The sequence below is a fragment of the Musa acuminata genome, chromosome BXJ2-7 (genome assembly GCF_036884655.1).
Source record: "Musa acuminata AAA Group cultivar baxijiao chromosome BXJ2-7, Cavendish_Baxijiao_AAA, whole genome shotgun sequence".
Classification (NCBI taxonomy): domain Eukaryota; kingdom Viridiplantae; phylum Streptophyta; class Magnoliopsida; order Zingiberales; family Musaceae; genus Musa; species Musa acuminata.
In genome coordinates, this window is record NC_088344.1 from 34,783,934 (window position 1) to 34,797,481 (window position 13,548).

At 40.8% G+C, this 13,548-nt stretch overlaps 2 protein-coding genes and 1 non-coding gene across 3 annotated transcripts; 2 read left to right on the top strand and 1 right to left on the bottom strand.

Annotated features, from left to right (window-relative positions):
- Positions 1-1,759: 1,759 nt before the first annotated feature.
- On the bottom strand, positions 1,760-1,832 carry TRNAR-ACG (transfer RNA arginine (anticodon ACG)). Its single transcript has one exon. It is a non-coding gene; the product is annotated as a tRNA-Arg (tRNA).
- A 3,366-nt stretch (positions 1,833-5,198) lies between these two features.
- On the top strand, positions 5,199-7,522 carry LOC135616412 (triacylglycerol lipase 2-like). Its single transcript, XM_065115606.1, has 9 exons — positions 5,199-5,372; positions 5,463-5,573; positions 5,689-5,829; positions 5,901-6,011; positions 6,146-6,325; positions 6,421-6,461; positions 6,621-6,700; positions 6,876-6,971; positions 7,075-7,522. The coding sequence occupies exons 1-9, from the start codon at positions 5,199-5,201 to the stop codon at positions 7,395-7,397; spliced, it is 1,257 nt and encodes a 418-aa protein (XP_064971678.1). The 3' UTR covers positions 7,398-7,522.
- Positions 7,523-11,784: 4,262 nt separating this feature from the next.
- LOC135616413 (triacylglycerol lipase 2-like) lies at positions 11,785-12,878 on the top strand (the record flags this gene model as incomplete). The annotated part of the gene is made up of 5 exons (XM_065115607.1): positions 11,785-11,964; positions 12,050-12,160; positions 12,277-12,417; positions 12,504-12,614; positions 12,750-12,878. Coding segments are annotated over exons 1-5 (672 nt in total), but the record flags the coding sequence as incomplete, so codon positions are not given.
- Between the last annotated feature and the right edge of the window lie 670 nt (positions 12,879-13,548).

A 13,548-nucleotide genomic window follows, 5' to 3' on the forward strand; every position in this document is an offset into this window, starting at 1 on the left:
TAGGAGGTAGCTATAGCGAGGAAGAAAGGTGGGGTAGTGCTGGTGAGCGCAACAGTGGAAGGAAACGGAAATTGGCACAGAGTGGCAGTGGAGAAGACAATTGCCATTCGCCGATGAGGAAAGATTTGTCGCACCGACGACCTGACGACGGAAAAGCAATGATAGAAAGTCTTTTCTTTTGCCGTCGAACATGGAAATGGTCTCACAGCGAAAAGAGAACTTACTCTAAGCAAGCGGCTCTGATACCATGAAAGAAATAATAGAAGATAAGAACAATAATTGAAGAAACTTTATTAAAGAATTGAAGTAGCTTGAATATATTAATATGTTCCTTCTCCTATTTATTAAAGAAGTGAAGTAGCTTGAATACATTAATATGTTCCTTCTCCTATTTATACATATTAGGAGGAAGGATTTCCCTCAACAGAATGATTCCTCATATAGTTGGGGAAATCTTATCTTCTATCAAAAACAAGTAGATTGGTGATTAATTTGGGTTGATCTCTAGTGCTGTTGTTGCTACATGTCTTCTTTGGTGCGTGTGGAGGGTGAGGAATGAGTTTGTTTTCCAATAAAAATGCATTTTGGTGTATATTATTTTTTTTATAAAGCTATTGCCTCTACCTTGGCAAATAACATGGCCAAATTGCTTGATTGTTGTAGGCAAGGTTTATTTCAAAGATAAGTTTCTTATAATAAGAAACCAAATATGGGTAGCCACCACGAAAGCTGGTTACGGTAGTCCCAAGCAAGAAACATTGCAAATAATACACTGCTAAGCGAAACATTGCAGTAAGGAGTCGACCATTTCGTATTGTGTTTCACATCAACATATCCACCTATGTTGAATCCAACCTTATGGATATACCAAGTGTTATACCAAGTCTATCACTTATGGATATACCAAGTGTTATAGATTCGAATCCAACCCTCGATCTAAAAGTTTGAGAAGAATTATTCACTCTCAAGATCCAAGTGAAACAAGATATCATCAATGCGATCATTAACATTGAAATCCAAAAGAATTTAATCTCGATAAGTTAATCATAAAAACTTGGACTCAAGATCATTCCTTATCTAAAGTCATATCCACTGGATTGGATCTACAAAGACGTAGAAACGAGCATAAATCAATAGTGCACATTCGAAATTATGATCGCCAATAAATATATTGACAAGGTGTCATACAAGATGGTGCCCTCTGACATATGTCAAGTTATCTTTAGAAGTCTATATTGGTAGGATCGAGAAGTCATCTACTACCGTTTGGGGTGGACATCCTTGTTAGGCAAAGGCAAAAGTGCTATCGATGGAGATATGAGCATCCTTGTTAGGTCACTCATTGGAAGCGTCTATTGGATAGTGCTCCTGTGATACATCGATCCTCATTATAATGCCAAAACGATAGAAAAAAAAAGTATCGATAAACAACTTCTAATGATTGACTAGCATCGAATGGTTGGTTGGTAGCTGCTGTGTGTATACAAGAAGCTCAAGTGATGATGTCCATTATCTCTCATAATTTGCTGCATTGAGATCTTTCAAACCCTACGGCCTATGGCAAGCAAAGATGGCTCAGCAGCTGCGAAGTCCTTGAAAGGCCTGCTTGCACATCTCAAATCATGGTGCTGCCACACCATGAATCTATATGGCCAGGTAAGAAGCCAGCTTTTATTTAAATAAAAAAATATATTTAATTTAATCCAAAAATAGATGTATTTTCACTAAAAAAAATTAATAAAATAAAATTGATTTCATACGACTCTGCTGGGGATCGAACCCAGAATCTCTGGTTCCGTAGACCAGCGCCTTATCCATTGGGCCACAGAGTCGACAATATTTGTGAAATTTAAACACAGTAAAATACCTTAGTCATTTTAATACGATAATGGGAATTTTAATTTTCTTTCGAAGATGTTAATAAAAAATACTAAACTAAGCAAATCTTTTGCTGTTTTTTGATATATTCTTTATTTATCGACCTTTAGTCTTCTAAGATTCTAAACGAATGCTTCTTTTCTCATAGTCAAATAATTCTTATCTTATAATGTTTTTATGTGTGATTTAAAGGTTTGAAACCTCATTAAAAATCTCATGGAATAATATAACCTAACTTTGCGAAAAGTATTCTTATGATACTATAATAATATATGATTAAAATAAATAAATTGACATTTCTATTCTTTGTTGTAAAAAAACAAAGTAGTTGTTTTATTAAAATTCACTTTCAAATATATTTTTATTCTTTACAAGAATACATGTATTTATAGGGAACTGACCGTAAGGAAATCTGAGGGCGGCATCACATATACAGTCAAAGAACAAAAAAATAAAATCTTCAAATTTTTAAATATGTGTTCGTCGTCGTGCGAAGATTGATACGCAAAAACTGAAAACTACGTATACGAAAGATTATGTTACCTAGAGATATCATATATCCCTGAATCCCTATAGATCTTTATGAGAGGGTGAAGGAGGTTTAGTGACCTTCTTTCTAGCAGTGATCCACACAGTAGGGCTACGACGATGCTCCTCAAAACTCTAGGCCTGCTTTGACGAGGAGAAGGGGAGGAGAATAGGAGAGGCAACCAAAAAGGCTATATAGCTCATGAACCACTAGTTTCCTCCTATTTATAGAGGTCCTCTGTCAACTTAACCCTAATGGATCATGTCCTATTAGGTAGTAGATCTTCATCCGACTACCCAAGCCTATTAGATTATTATATCTCCATTCAATAATCTCTCATAGGCTCTTATTGGATCTCATCTATAGAATCCAATAATTCATGGGCTTATTGGATATCCAATAAGATATGGGCTCCAGCGGATATCTCATATCCGAACCTCTACTCATTGCAATACCTACTATATGTGTGTGACCCTCTAGGACGAATATTAAGTTGGCCGTGAATCATACATGTCAAAACTCCTTCTGGCTCAGTGAATTATTATCTCCATAATAATTCACTCAATTCATAAACTGTGGATGTACTATGCCACTACGTCGCAGTCCCCAGATGATATAGGGGAATCCAATCCATTAGACCAGTCTATCCTCGGTTATCGTATACATATAGTCTCTCATCTATCTAATATCCTAGAGATTGTATACCGGGCATGGTGCTATCAGACCCATACGGTTTCTACTCGAGTCTCGCTCTAATCGGATTCCCTCGGAGAACTCTTTCTCTTTCAATTCGAATTATCCTAGCTAGAGATTTGTCTAAGCAAGAACACATGAGATATTCTTCTCATAATACCGATAGTGGATGATCCTCTATTAATAGTTAATTATCCTCGTAAGGTTGGCTACCACTCCTGATGACCGATTGTGCTAGATCTGGAACCTCCAGACCTATAAGTCTAGTATAAAAGAATAAAATACTTATACAAGACATTCTTGGTGCCTCAAGTCTAAGGACCAGAAACACCACTAGGACTATGGAATCGGTGTCAGACAATAAGATATCATCAACCATCTAGCATTCCGTAAACATATCAATCAATGAACTCATTCTCAAATGAGCACTTATAATGTATCCCTAGTGTCCCCACATGAGTAGCTATGAGACCAGCTGCATCCATCATATAGATGAGTATACAGCACACCGACCTATTCGATTATCTTGATGTCCGTCTCTAGTAACCTATGATCGGGATTATTTAGGATTTATGTTTAAAGGTGAATCGATCTCATTATCATGATCTCATCACGATCCGACTCCCATTATATAGATCCATGGACATTACAATATATTCAAGCTACAAACAATATAAAGTGATAAAATATCAAATAATAATATTAAGCAAAAAGACTGCGTGTCAAGTTATACGTGTCATCACTAACGTAATTGGCTTCTAGGGCACCTATAACTAGAAATCTCGTACTTGACCTAAAGTCGATCATCTATGTGTCTGATCCCCATCAGACCCTTGTGACGCTTAAAGACAATATGTGATAACGGTTTTGTCAATAGATTTGCAATGTTATCTTCGGATGTAACTCTTTCCACTACTACATCTCCTCGGCTCACATTCGCTCTGATCAGGTGGAACCTCCTTAGAACGTGCTTAGACTTCTGATGAGATTTGGTTCCTTCGCTTGAGCAATCGCCTCGTTGTTGTCACAATATACGGGAATAGGCTCCTTGCTAGTTGGCACGACGCTCAGATCTGTTATAAATGTCTTCATCCAAACTCTCTCCTTTGTTGTCTTTGCCACAACAATGTATTCCGCATTTGTAGTCGAGTCAGCAATAGTATCTTGCTTGAAACTCTTCCAGCATATTACTTCTACATTTATGGTGTACATATACCCCAAATTCGACTTGCTATCAATGATATCGGACTAGAAACTTGAGTCCGTGTAGCCTTCAACCTTGAGGCTATTACCTTCATATACCAGTAAAAGATCCTTAGTTCTTCTCAAGTACTTAAGGATACACTTTACTGCTTTCTAGTGCTCCAAGCCTGGATCCGTCTGATACATGCTTGTGACACTCAGAGCATCTGCTTTATTAGGCCTCGTACATAGCAAGACATACATGATATATCATATCATTGAGGCATAAGGTATCCTATTCTATCGCTGAGGCATACATAATATACCCTATCGTGACACTCAGAGCATGCACTATACATGTTCAATAGGTAGGAATATCGTCAACCTATCACCAATAAAAAGTTTTGAATAAAAAGAAACAAATGGTTCACTGCTAAAATTAGAGTGTCATCATGATCCATTACCAATAGTATCTTTTATTTTCATTCCGAAGACACAATCTCTTGTGACATTTTCCGTGATCTCAATGTTCTTCTATCACGTTTGCATGAATTTGCCTAATAATATGTTATGCGGGCCTTTTTAAACGGCATGTCATATACTGTAGAGGTGAAGAGTTTAAATTTAGTTCGACTTCTTGTATTGCACACAACAACAATCTATTTTTCAACTTTTGTACAGTTACATGCAGTTGTGAAAGGCCATAACAATGTCAGTAACAAGTAGCGAAGATCACGCATCACCACCCTTCAACTGCCTGCACAGATCACCCTCTCCATCTCCTTCCTCCTCCTCCGCCCTATAAGAAGGCCATGAACGAGGTATCATCCTTCACCGACTTCCTCCTCACCCTCCTCACTATAACAAGGCCAATCCTTGGTGAAGTAGGTGATCTCATCCTTGGCTTACCTCCAACATGGGATTCCGTTGCTGGCTTCTCGTCATCACCTTCGTCCTCTCCATGGGCTTCCATTGCGAGCTGGCCGGAGCTCACGGACGACGGCAGCTGCTGCAGAGCCTCGAGCCTCCGGATGACGACGTGTGCACCGCCGTGGTGAGCCCTCAGGGTTACGAGTGCCAAGAATATGAGGTAGCCGAGTGCAGATAAATGTGGATGGATGGATGATTGATGCGGGCATGGCATGAGTGGTTGAAGCTTGCTGCGTTGCGTCCCTTGCAGGTGAAGACGCAAGATGGGTACATACTGACCATGCACAGGATCCCACAAGGAAGAGGAGGCGGCAGCGCGGGGAAGAGGCAGCCTGTGCTGCTCCAACATGGAGTCCTCATGGTACGTTTCCTCGAGCAATCTGCATGTGTTGCCATGCATGCATGTACGTACAGTACGTTGTCGTCTTCGTCATTCTTCTTCTGATTATTGACGCATGATGGATGAATGATGGCAGGACGGGATGACATGGCTTCTGAATCCACCTCAACAATCACTGGCTTTCGTACTTGCAGACAACGGATTCGATGTCTGGATCACACACGGCAGGGGCACCAGGTGGAGCCGTCGCCATGAGTCTCTCGATACATCAAACCCGGTTGGTCATCTTCTCTACAATGCTGATTATGAAGTCTTGAGCAGGTTCATCATCCTGTTGTTGTCTCGCAGGCTTATTGGGCGTGGTCATGGGATGAGTTGGCCAGCTTTGATTTGCCTGCCACTGTGGGTTTTGTATTCCGGAAAACTGGGCGGAAGCTGCACTATGTTGGTCACTCCATGGTAGGAGACTTTTCGTACTTTAATGCCAAACATGTCATTCTTCCTTCCACTTTGAATTACTTTGCATGTATGTTCTGCTACTTACTGCCACCACTACAACTACAACAACTGACTGACGTTGGATGATGCTACAGGGAACTCTGACAGCTCTATCAGCATTCTCCGAGGGGAAGCTGGTGGATAAGATCAAGTCAGCTGCCCTTTTGACTCCGGTGGCCTATCTGACTTACATGACAACTCCAATCGGAAGAGCTGCAGGCAGCGCATTCTCAGGAGAAGTAAGAACGAGTTCACAACACTCTTTGAATTTTTCTGTCATCAAGGGGGGGGAGGAAGCTACATCACAGTATCTTCTTCTAATTTACCTACGTTCAGAGTTGTGTCATAGCTTTCTTGCTTTTTCTTGCAGATGTTGGGAGCACTTGGAGTGGGAGAATTTGATCCTAAAGGGTACGTAAACTAACACATCCCTCTTGTTGTTGTCAAAAGAAAATGTGCTGACAAAAGCATCAGAGGCCTTATCAACATGACCGACCGACCATACATTGAGTGATGTTATCGTTAAAGCTCTTCCTTCTAATTCAACTGTCTTCCCTAATGGATAAGCAGGGCAGTCGGAACCAATTATTTGGAGTTCGTCTGCGCTATGCCGGGGGTGAACTGCTACGACCTTATGGCATCATTCACAGGTACGCACAAATTATTCCGCTGATAATATTCCGCCCGCAACATATGTTTGATTTGACTTTAATCATATATGTGTTTATTATTGTAGTCTTTCAATTAATTTACATATGTGTAATGGCTTTTCCTTCCTTATTCTGCACTCACAAACACACGCACACACACTCACTTTGGATGTAGGGCCAAACTGCTGCCTCAATTACTCCACTGTTGACATGTACTTGAAGTATGAACTCCAGCCGACATCCGTGAGGACACTCGTCCATTTTTTACAGAGTCAGTCAGTCTGATACAAATCCAAAATATCATTCATATACTTGAGCTACTTAGATTTCTTTCTCACAAAAGAGTATGTAAAACTTTCTTTGAGCACTCACAGCGATCAGAAGTGGAGTGATAACAAAATACGACTACGGGAGCAGTATGGCCAACATGGTTGCGTATGGGCAGAGCAGCCCACCCGAGTACCACATGCCCAACATTCCACACCACCTGCCGCTGCTGCTCAGCTACGGCGGCGGTGACATGCTGTCGGACGTCAAGGACGTGCAGCTGCTGTTGAAAGATCTCCGCAACCATGACGCCGACAAGCTCGTGGCTCAGCTGGTGAAGGAGTACGCACATCTGGACTTCGTGATGGGGGTGAATGCCAAGCAGGTCGTCTACGACGGCCTCATCGCATTCTTCGGCAAACACAGTTGATGGGCTTCTTCCCGGTGCGGTGCTTAATTATAACTATACGCGATTGCTGTTGACTGGACATTCTTTGTGTACTCACTCTGTGGGCGATTCGTGTACAAAGGGAGGCGAAAGAGTAATAAATCATATATCTCCATATAATAAATCATATGTCTAACCAGTCGAATCACCATCCATGCTATATCCCTTTTCCACCGTTTTGGCTTCCACTAAGTGGTATCGCATCCGATGCCTCATCAATCGAAAGAATATCTATCATAACACAACACGAGTAGATTGGTGATAAAAATGGGTTTATCTCTAGTACTGTTGTTGCTACATGTCTTCTTTGGTGCGTGTGGAGGGTGAGGAATGAGTTAGTTTTCCAATAAAAATGCATGTCGGTGTATAGTATTTTTTTATAAAGCTATTGCTTCTACCTTGGCAAATGACATCGCCAAATTGCTTGACAGTCGTAGGTAAGGTTTAATTCAAAGATATGTTTCTTAGTATAAGAAACCAAATAAGAAAAATCATATAAGGAAAATCATAGAAAAGTTTTTTAACTCTAAAAAACTTAAGGCTCACCTCTCTCTAAAAAATAAGGGGTGTGCCCCCATCTAAAGTGTAATAAAAAAAGGCCTTTAGCAAAGGAAAAAACACTAACAAGATGGCGGTCCATAACATAGCAACGTTGCTCGACCTTACTACCTAGATGACAATACTAGCCTAATAGATGAAGACGTCATAGGCTGGATGCAAGCCTAAAATAACCCAACAATGAATATTGAATGAGGAAAGAACATCACATTAAGGGAGAGAGAGAGTCGTCTCCATCCGAGACGTATAATTACAAACAATACATTGCTGAGCGAAACATTGCAGCAAGGAGTCGATCCTTTCAAATTGAGTTTCACATTAACATTCCCTCCTATGAAGGCTTGATCAGTGCTAATGTATTAGACTAATGGATAGATCAATTTGATACTTATTTTAATTTATATGACTATGGCAGTGAGGATAGGGTGATGCTTGAGTGACTCGTGTTGACCAAACCTGTTCACATGGTTGAAATCCTATCTTTGAAACAATAACGATGAAGATATGTCATGAACATAATTCAAAAGATTCATACGAGAAGAATTTTACCCTATGGGGCATCACAAAAAATGATGAAGGAGGTGACTCTGCATATACTAAGAAAGGGATCAATCCTTGCAAGAATACACTACTGAGTTTTGACAAAAAGTAGTGGCACTCAAAATTTCCCTCGATAACCACTTCTTCCTCGTGTTCCCGCAACCCAAAGCTCCTTCCCAAAGCTTCATATAACTATTGTGAGAAGTCCACAATGCTGACTACCTACTTCACAAATTCTACCTATCGAGAGTATCGATGTGTTGTCTAGACACAATTTGTTTGTGAGCACTGAAAGATTATAGGTCATACATGGGAGAAGTACTAAAAGGATCTTTCCAAACTCTTAATGAATAAGTGAAAGAAAAATAATCAAAATTGATGTAAAGCGATCACTATCGTAAGAGATGATCAAACTGAACTACCACCTGTTTCGCACTCGAACAAAAGGTTATAGACTCAAATACAAACCTCAAATCAAAAGTTTGAGAAGTATTCACTCTCAAGATCCAAGTGAAATAGGAGATTATAAATGCGATCATTGGCATTGAATTCCAAAAGAATTTCATCTCGATAACTCAATGTAGAGACTTGGACACAAGATTGCTAGTGCCCTACAAGCCAATTATGTGAGTGATGACACGTATGACATGATACGCTTTCTTTTTTTATATATTATATTTTAATTTTTTATCACTTTATATTGCTTGTTGCATATATGCATGAATATATTGTGATGTCCATGGATCTGTGCAATATGAATCGGATTGTGATCACGATAATGAGATCAATTCGCCTTTAAACACAGATCCTAAATAATCCTAGTCATAGGTTACTCGAGAGGGACATCGAGATAACCGGATAGACTAGTATGCTGACTAGTGTGTTGTATACTCGTCCATATGATAGATGCAACTAGTCTCATAGTTGCTCATGTAGGGATACTAGGGGTACAATAATGTGCTCATTTGAAGAATAAGTTCACTAATTGATCTACTTACGGAATGCTGGATGGCTGATGATGCTTTATTATCAAACAGTGATTCTGTAGTCCCAATGGTGTATTTGGTTCTTAGATTTGAGACACATTAGATATCGGACTTATAGGTCTAGATGTTCCAGATCTAGCACAACCAATCATCGGGGGTGGTAGCCAATCTTACGAGGGCTATTGAATGTCGATAGAGGATCATCTGCCCTCGATGTCATAAAAAGAATATCCCATGTATTTTTGCTCAGACAAATCCCTCGCTATGGTCATTCGAATTGAGAGAGTTTTTCGGGAGAATCTGATTAGAGTGAGACTCGAGTAAAAACTATATGGGCTTGATAGTACCATGCTTGGTATATAGTCTTTGAGATATTAGACGGATGAGGGACTATAGGTATAGGGTAACTGAGGATAGACAAGTCCAATGGATTGGATTCCCTTGTATCGTCTGGGGACTACGGCATAGTGGCCTAGTACGTTCGTAGTCGATGAGTGGAGTAAATTATTATTGAGATAATAATTTACCAAACAAGAAGGAGTTCTAACCAGTATAATTCATGACTAGCTTGATATTGGGCCTAGAGGGTCACATACATATGGTAGGCATTGCGATGAGTAGAGGTTCGGATATAAGATATCCGTCGGAGCCCCTATCTTATTGGATATCCAATAAGCCACTGAATTATTGGATCATATGAATGAGATCCAATAAGATTAAATGAGAGATTATTCGATAGAGATCCACTAATCTACGAGGCTTGGATAGTTGGATGGAGATCCAATAGGGTTAAGTTAACATGGGACTCTATAAATAGGAGGAAACCAAAGGTTCATATGCTAGAGCTTCTCTTGGTTGTCACTTCCTATTCTCCTCTCCCCTTCTCCTCTTCAAATAGTAGGCTTGGAGATTCGAGGAGGATCGTCGTAGCTCTATTATGTGATCCACCGCTAGAGAGGAGAATGCTTGACCTCTTTCACCTACTCCTATAGATCTGTAGAGATTCAGGGATATACAATCTCCCTAGGTGACACAATCTTTCATATACATACTTATTAGTTTTGTAAATTTTGTATACTAATCTTCGCACGATGACAAACATAATTTATGAGAAATTTGAGTATTTTTGTTTTATGTTCTTCCGCTGCACATGTGATGTCGCCTCTAGATTTTTCTACACAAAAGTCGTAGGAAACTTTAGCATGAGCAAAACCTTGGAGAACTTGTAATGATATGTTTATTAGCCCTAGATGTAGCAGGACTTGGCTCAATTCATGTGAGGATGCATCCTTTGTAGCACTTCAAAACCAACCAAACGAAAATCGGGGTTGTATACTCCATTATCCATTCCATCATGATCATGGGAGAGCATATCTATGGACTTCTTAAGAGGTCTACCTATGATGAAACGGTGACACAACTATCTATTTGTGGCGATCGATAGGTTTTCAAAGATGGTGGGGCTCATGCCTTACAAGAAGACAATAATCAGAGGAGTAGCTCGATTATTCTTCTAACACATGTGGACACACTTTGACCTTTCAAGTTCAATCGTGTTAGATCATGACGGGCATTTCTTGAGCAACTTTTGGAGTTCACTTTGGACCACTATAGATACTAAATTGAAGGGGAGCACAGCCTTCCATCCATAAGCTTATGGCCAAGCCGAGGTAGTAAACCACACTATGGTTCGTCGCCTTCGAGGATACAACTTTGACACCTAAAGAAATGAGACGAAAGCTTACCATACTATTAGTTTGCTTTCAATAGGGTAGTGCATAGTTCTACTAGTAAATCACCATTAAGAGATATGCTTGGTGGAATATGTAATGCATCATATACTGTAGAGGTGAAGAGTTTAAATTTATCTCAATATTTTTTATTTCACACAACGGCAATCTAATTTTCAATTTTTGTGGAGTTACATGTAGTTGTGAAAAAAGGTCACAACAACAAACCATTAACAACAACAACAACAACAAAATTAGACCAACGGAATATGAAAATTATATGACTTTTTATGTCTTAAAGTGTTGATAGAATAAGATTTGGGTGGATTAAATGCCAGTTTTTGAGAGCTGTTAACACGTAGCGAGAATCACATATCACCACCCTTCAACTGCCTGCACAGATCATCCTCGCCATTTCCTTCCTCCTCCTCCTCCGCCCTATAAGAAGGCCATGAACGAGGTCTCATCCATCATCCACTTCCTCCTCATCCTTCTCCCCGTAAGAAGACCAATCCTTGGTGAAGGAGGTGATCTCACCTTTCGCTTACCTCCAACATGGGATTCCGTTGCTTTAACTGGCGTCTCGTCATCTTCTTCGTCCTCTCCATGGGCTTCCAGGGCGAGCTGGCTGGAGCTCACGGAAGACGGCAGCTGGTGCAAAGCCTCGAGGCGGCGGATGATGGGGTGTGCACCGCCGTGGTGAGCCCTCAGGGTTACGAGTGCCGAGAATATGAGGTAGCGGAGTGCAGATAAACGTGGATGGATTGATGATTTATGCGGGCATGGCATGAGTGGTTGAAGCTTGTTGCGTCTCTTGCAGGTGAAGACGCAAGACGGGTACATACTGACCATGCACAGGATCCCACAAGGAAGAGGAGGCGGTAGCGCGGGCAAGAGGCAGCCGGTGCTGCTCCAACATGGAGTCCTCTCGGTACGTTCCCTTAAGTAATCTGAATGTGTTGCCATGCATGCATGCAGGGTACGTTGTCTTCTTCGTCATTCTGATGATGATGATGATGATGATTGACGATCGATGAATGATGGCAGGACGGGTTGACATGGCTACTGAATCCACCTCAACAATCGCTGCCTTTCGTACTTGCAGACAACGGATTCGATGTATGGATTACACACGGCAGGGGCACCAGGTGGAGCCGTCGCCATGAGTCTCTCGAAACATCAGACACGGTTGGTCATCTTCTCTACGTTGCTGATTATGAAGTATTGAGCAGGTTGTTGGTATGATTGAGCATCATCCTTTTGTTGTCGGGTAGGCTTATTGGGCGTGGTCATGGGATGAGTTGGCCAGCTATGATTTGCCTGCTACTGTGGGTTTCGTATTCCGGAAAACTGGGCAGAAGCTGCACTATGTTGGTCACTCCATGGTAGGAGACTTTACGTACTTTAATGGCCAAACATGTCATTCTTCCTTCCACTTTGAATTACTTCGTATGTATGTTCTGCTACTTACTGCCACCACTACAACTACAACAACTGACAGACGTTGGATGATGCTACAGGGAACTCTGACAGCTCTATCAGCATTCTCCGAGGGGAAGCTGGTGGATAAGATCAAGTCAGCTGCCCTTTTGACTCCGGTGGCCTATCTGACTTCCATGACAACTACGATCGGAAGAGCTGCAGCCAGCGCATTCGCAGGAGAAGTAAGAACGAGTTCACGACACTCGATTGATTTTTCTCATCAAGGGAGCTACATCATTCATTATCTTCCTTTTTAATTTTCCGACGTCCAGAGCTGTGTCATAGCTTTCTTGTTTTTTTTCTTGCAGATGTTGGGAGCGCTTGGAGTGGCAGAATTTGATCCTAAAGGGTACATAAACTAACATATCCCTCTTGTTGTCAAAAGAAAATGTGCTCTTCTAATTCAAGTGTGTTCCCTAATATGGATAAGCAGGGCAGTCGGAACCAAGTTTTTGGAGTCGGTCTGCGCTATGCCGGGGGTGAACTGCTACGACCTTATGGCATCATTAACAGGTACGTACAAATTATTCCGGTGATAATATTCCGCCGGCAACATAAGTTTGGTTTGAATTTAATCATATATGTATTTATTATTGTAGTCTTCAATTAATTTACATATATGTGTATTGGCTTTTCCTTCCTTATTCTGCAACACACACCCACACACTCACTTTGGATGTAGGGCCAAACTGCTGCCTCAATGACTCCACTGTTGACAAGTACTTGAAGTATGAACTCCAGCCTACATCCGTGAGGACACTCGTCCATTTTTCACAGAGTCAGTCAGTCTGATACAAATCTAAAATATTATGTATACCTTAGCTACTTAGATTTCTT

Coding starts and splice junctions, on each gene's coding strand:
- LOC135616412 (XM_065115606.1), top strand. CDS start 5,199: ATGGGATTCCGTTGCTGGCTTCTCGTCATCACCTTCGTCCTCTCCATG. Junction 5,373..5,462: donor ACGAGTGCCAAGAATATGAG/GTAGCCGAGTGC, acceptor CGTCCCTTGCAG/GTGAAGACGCAAGATGGGTA. Junction 6,012..6,145: donor ACTATGTTGGTCACTCCATG/GTAGGAGACTTT, acceptor ATGATGCTACAG/GGAACTCTGACAGCTCTATC.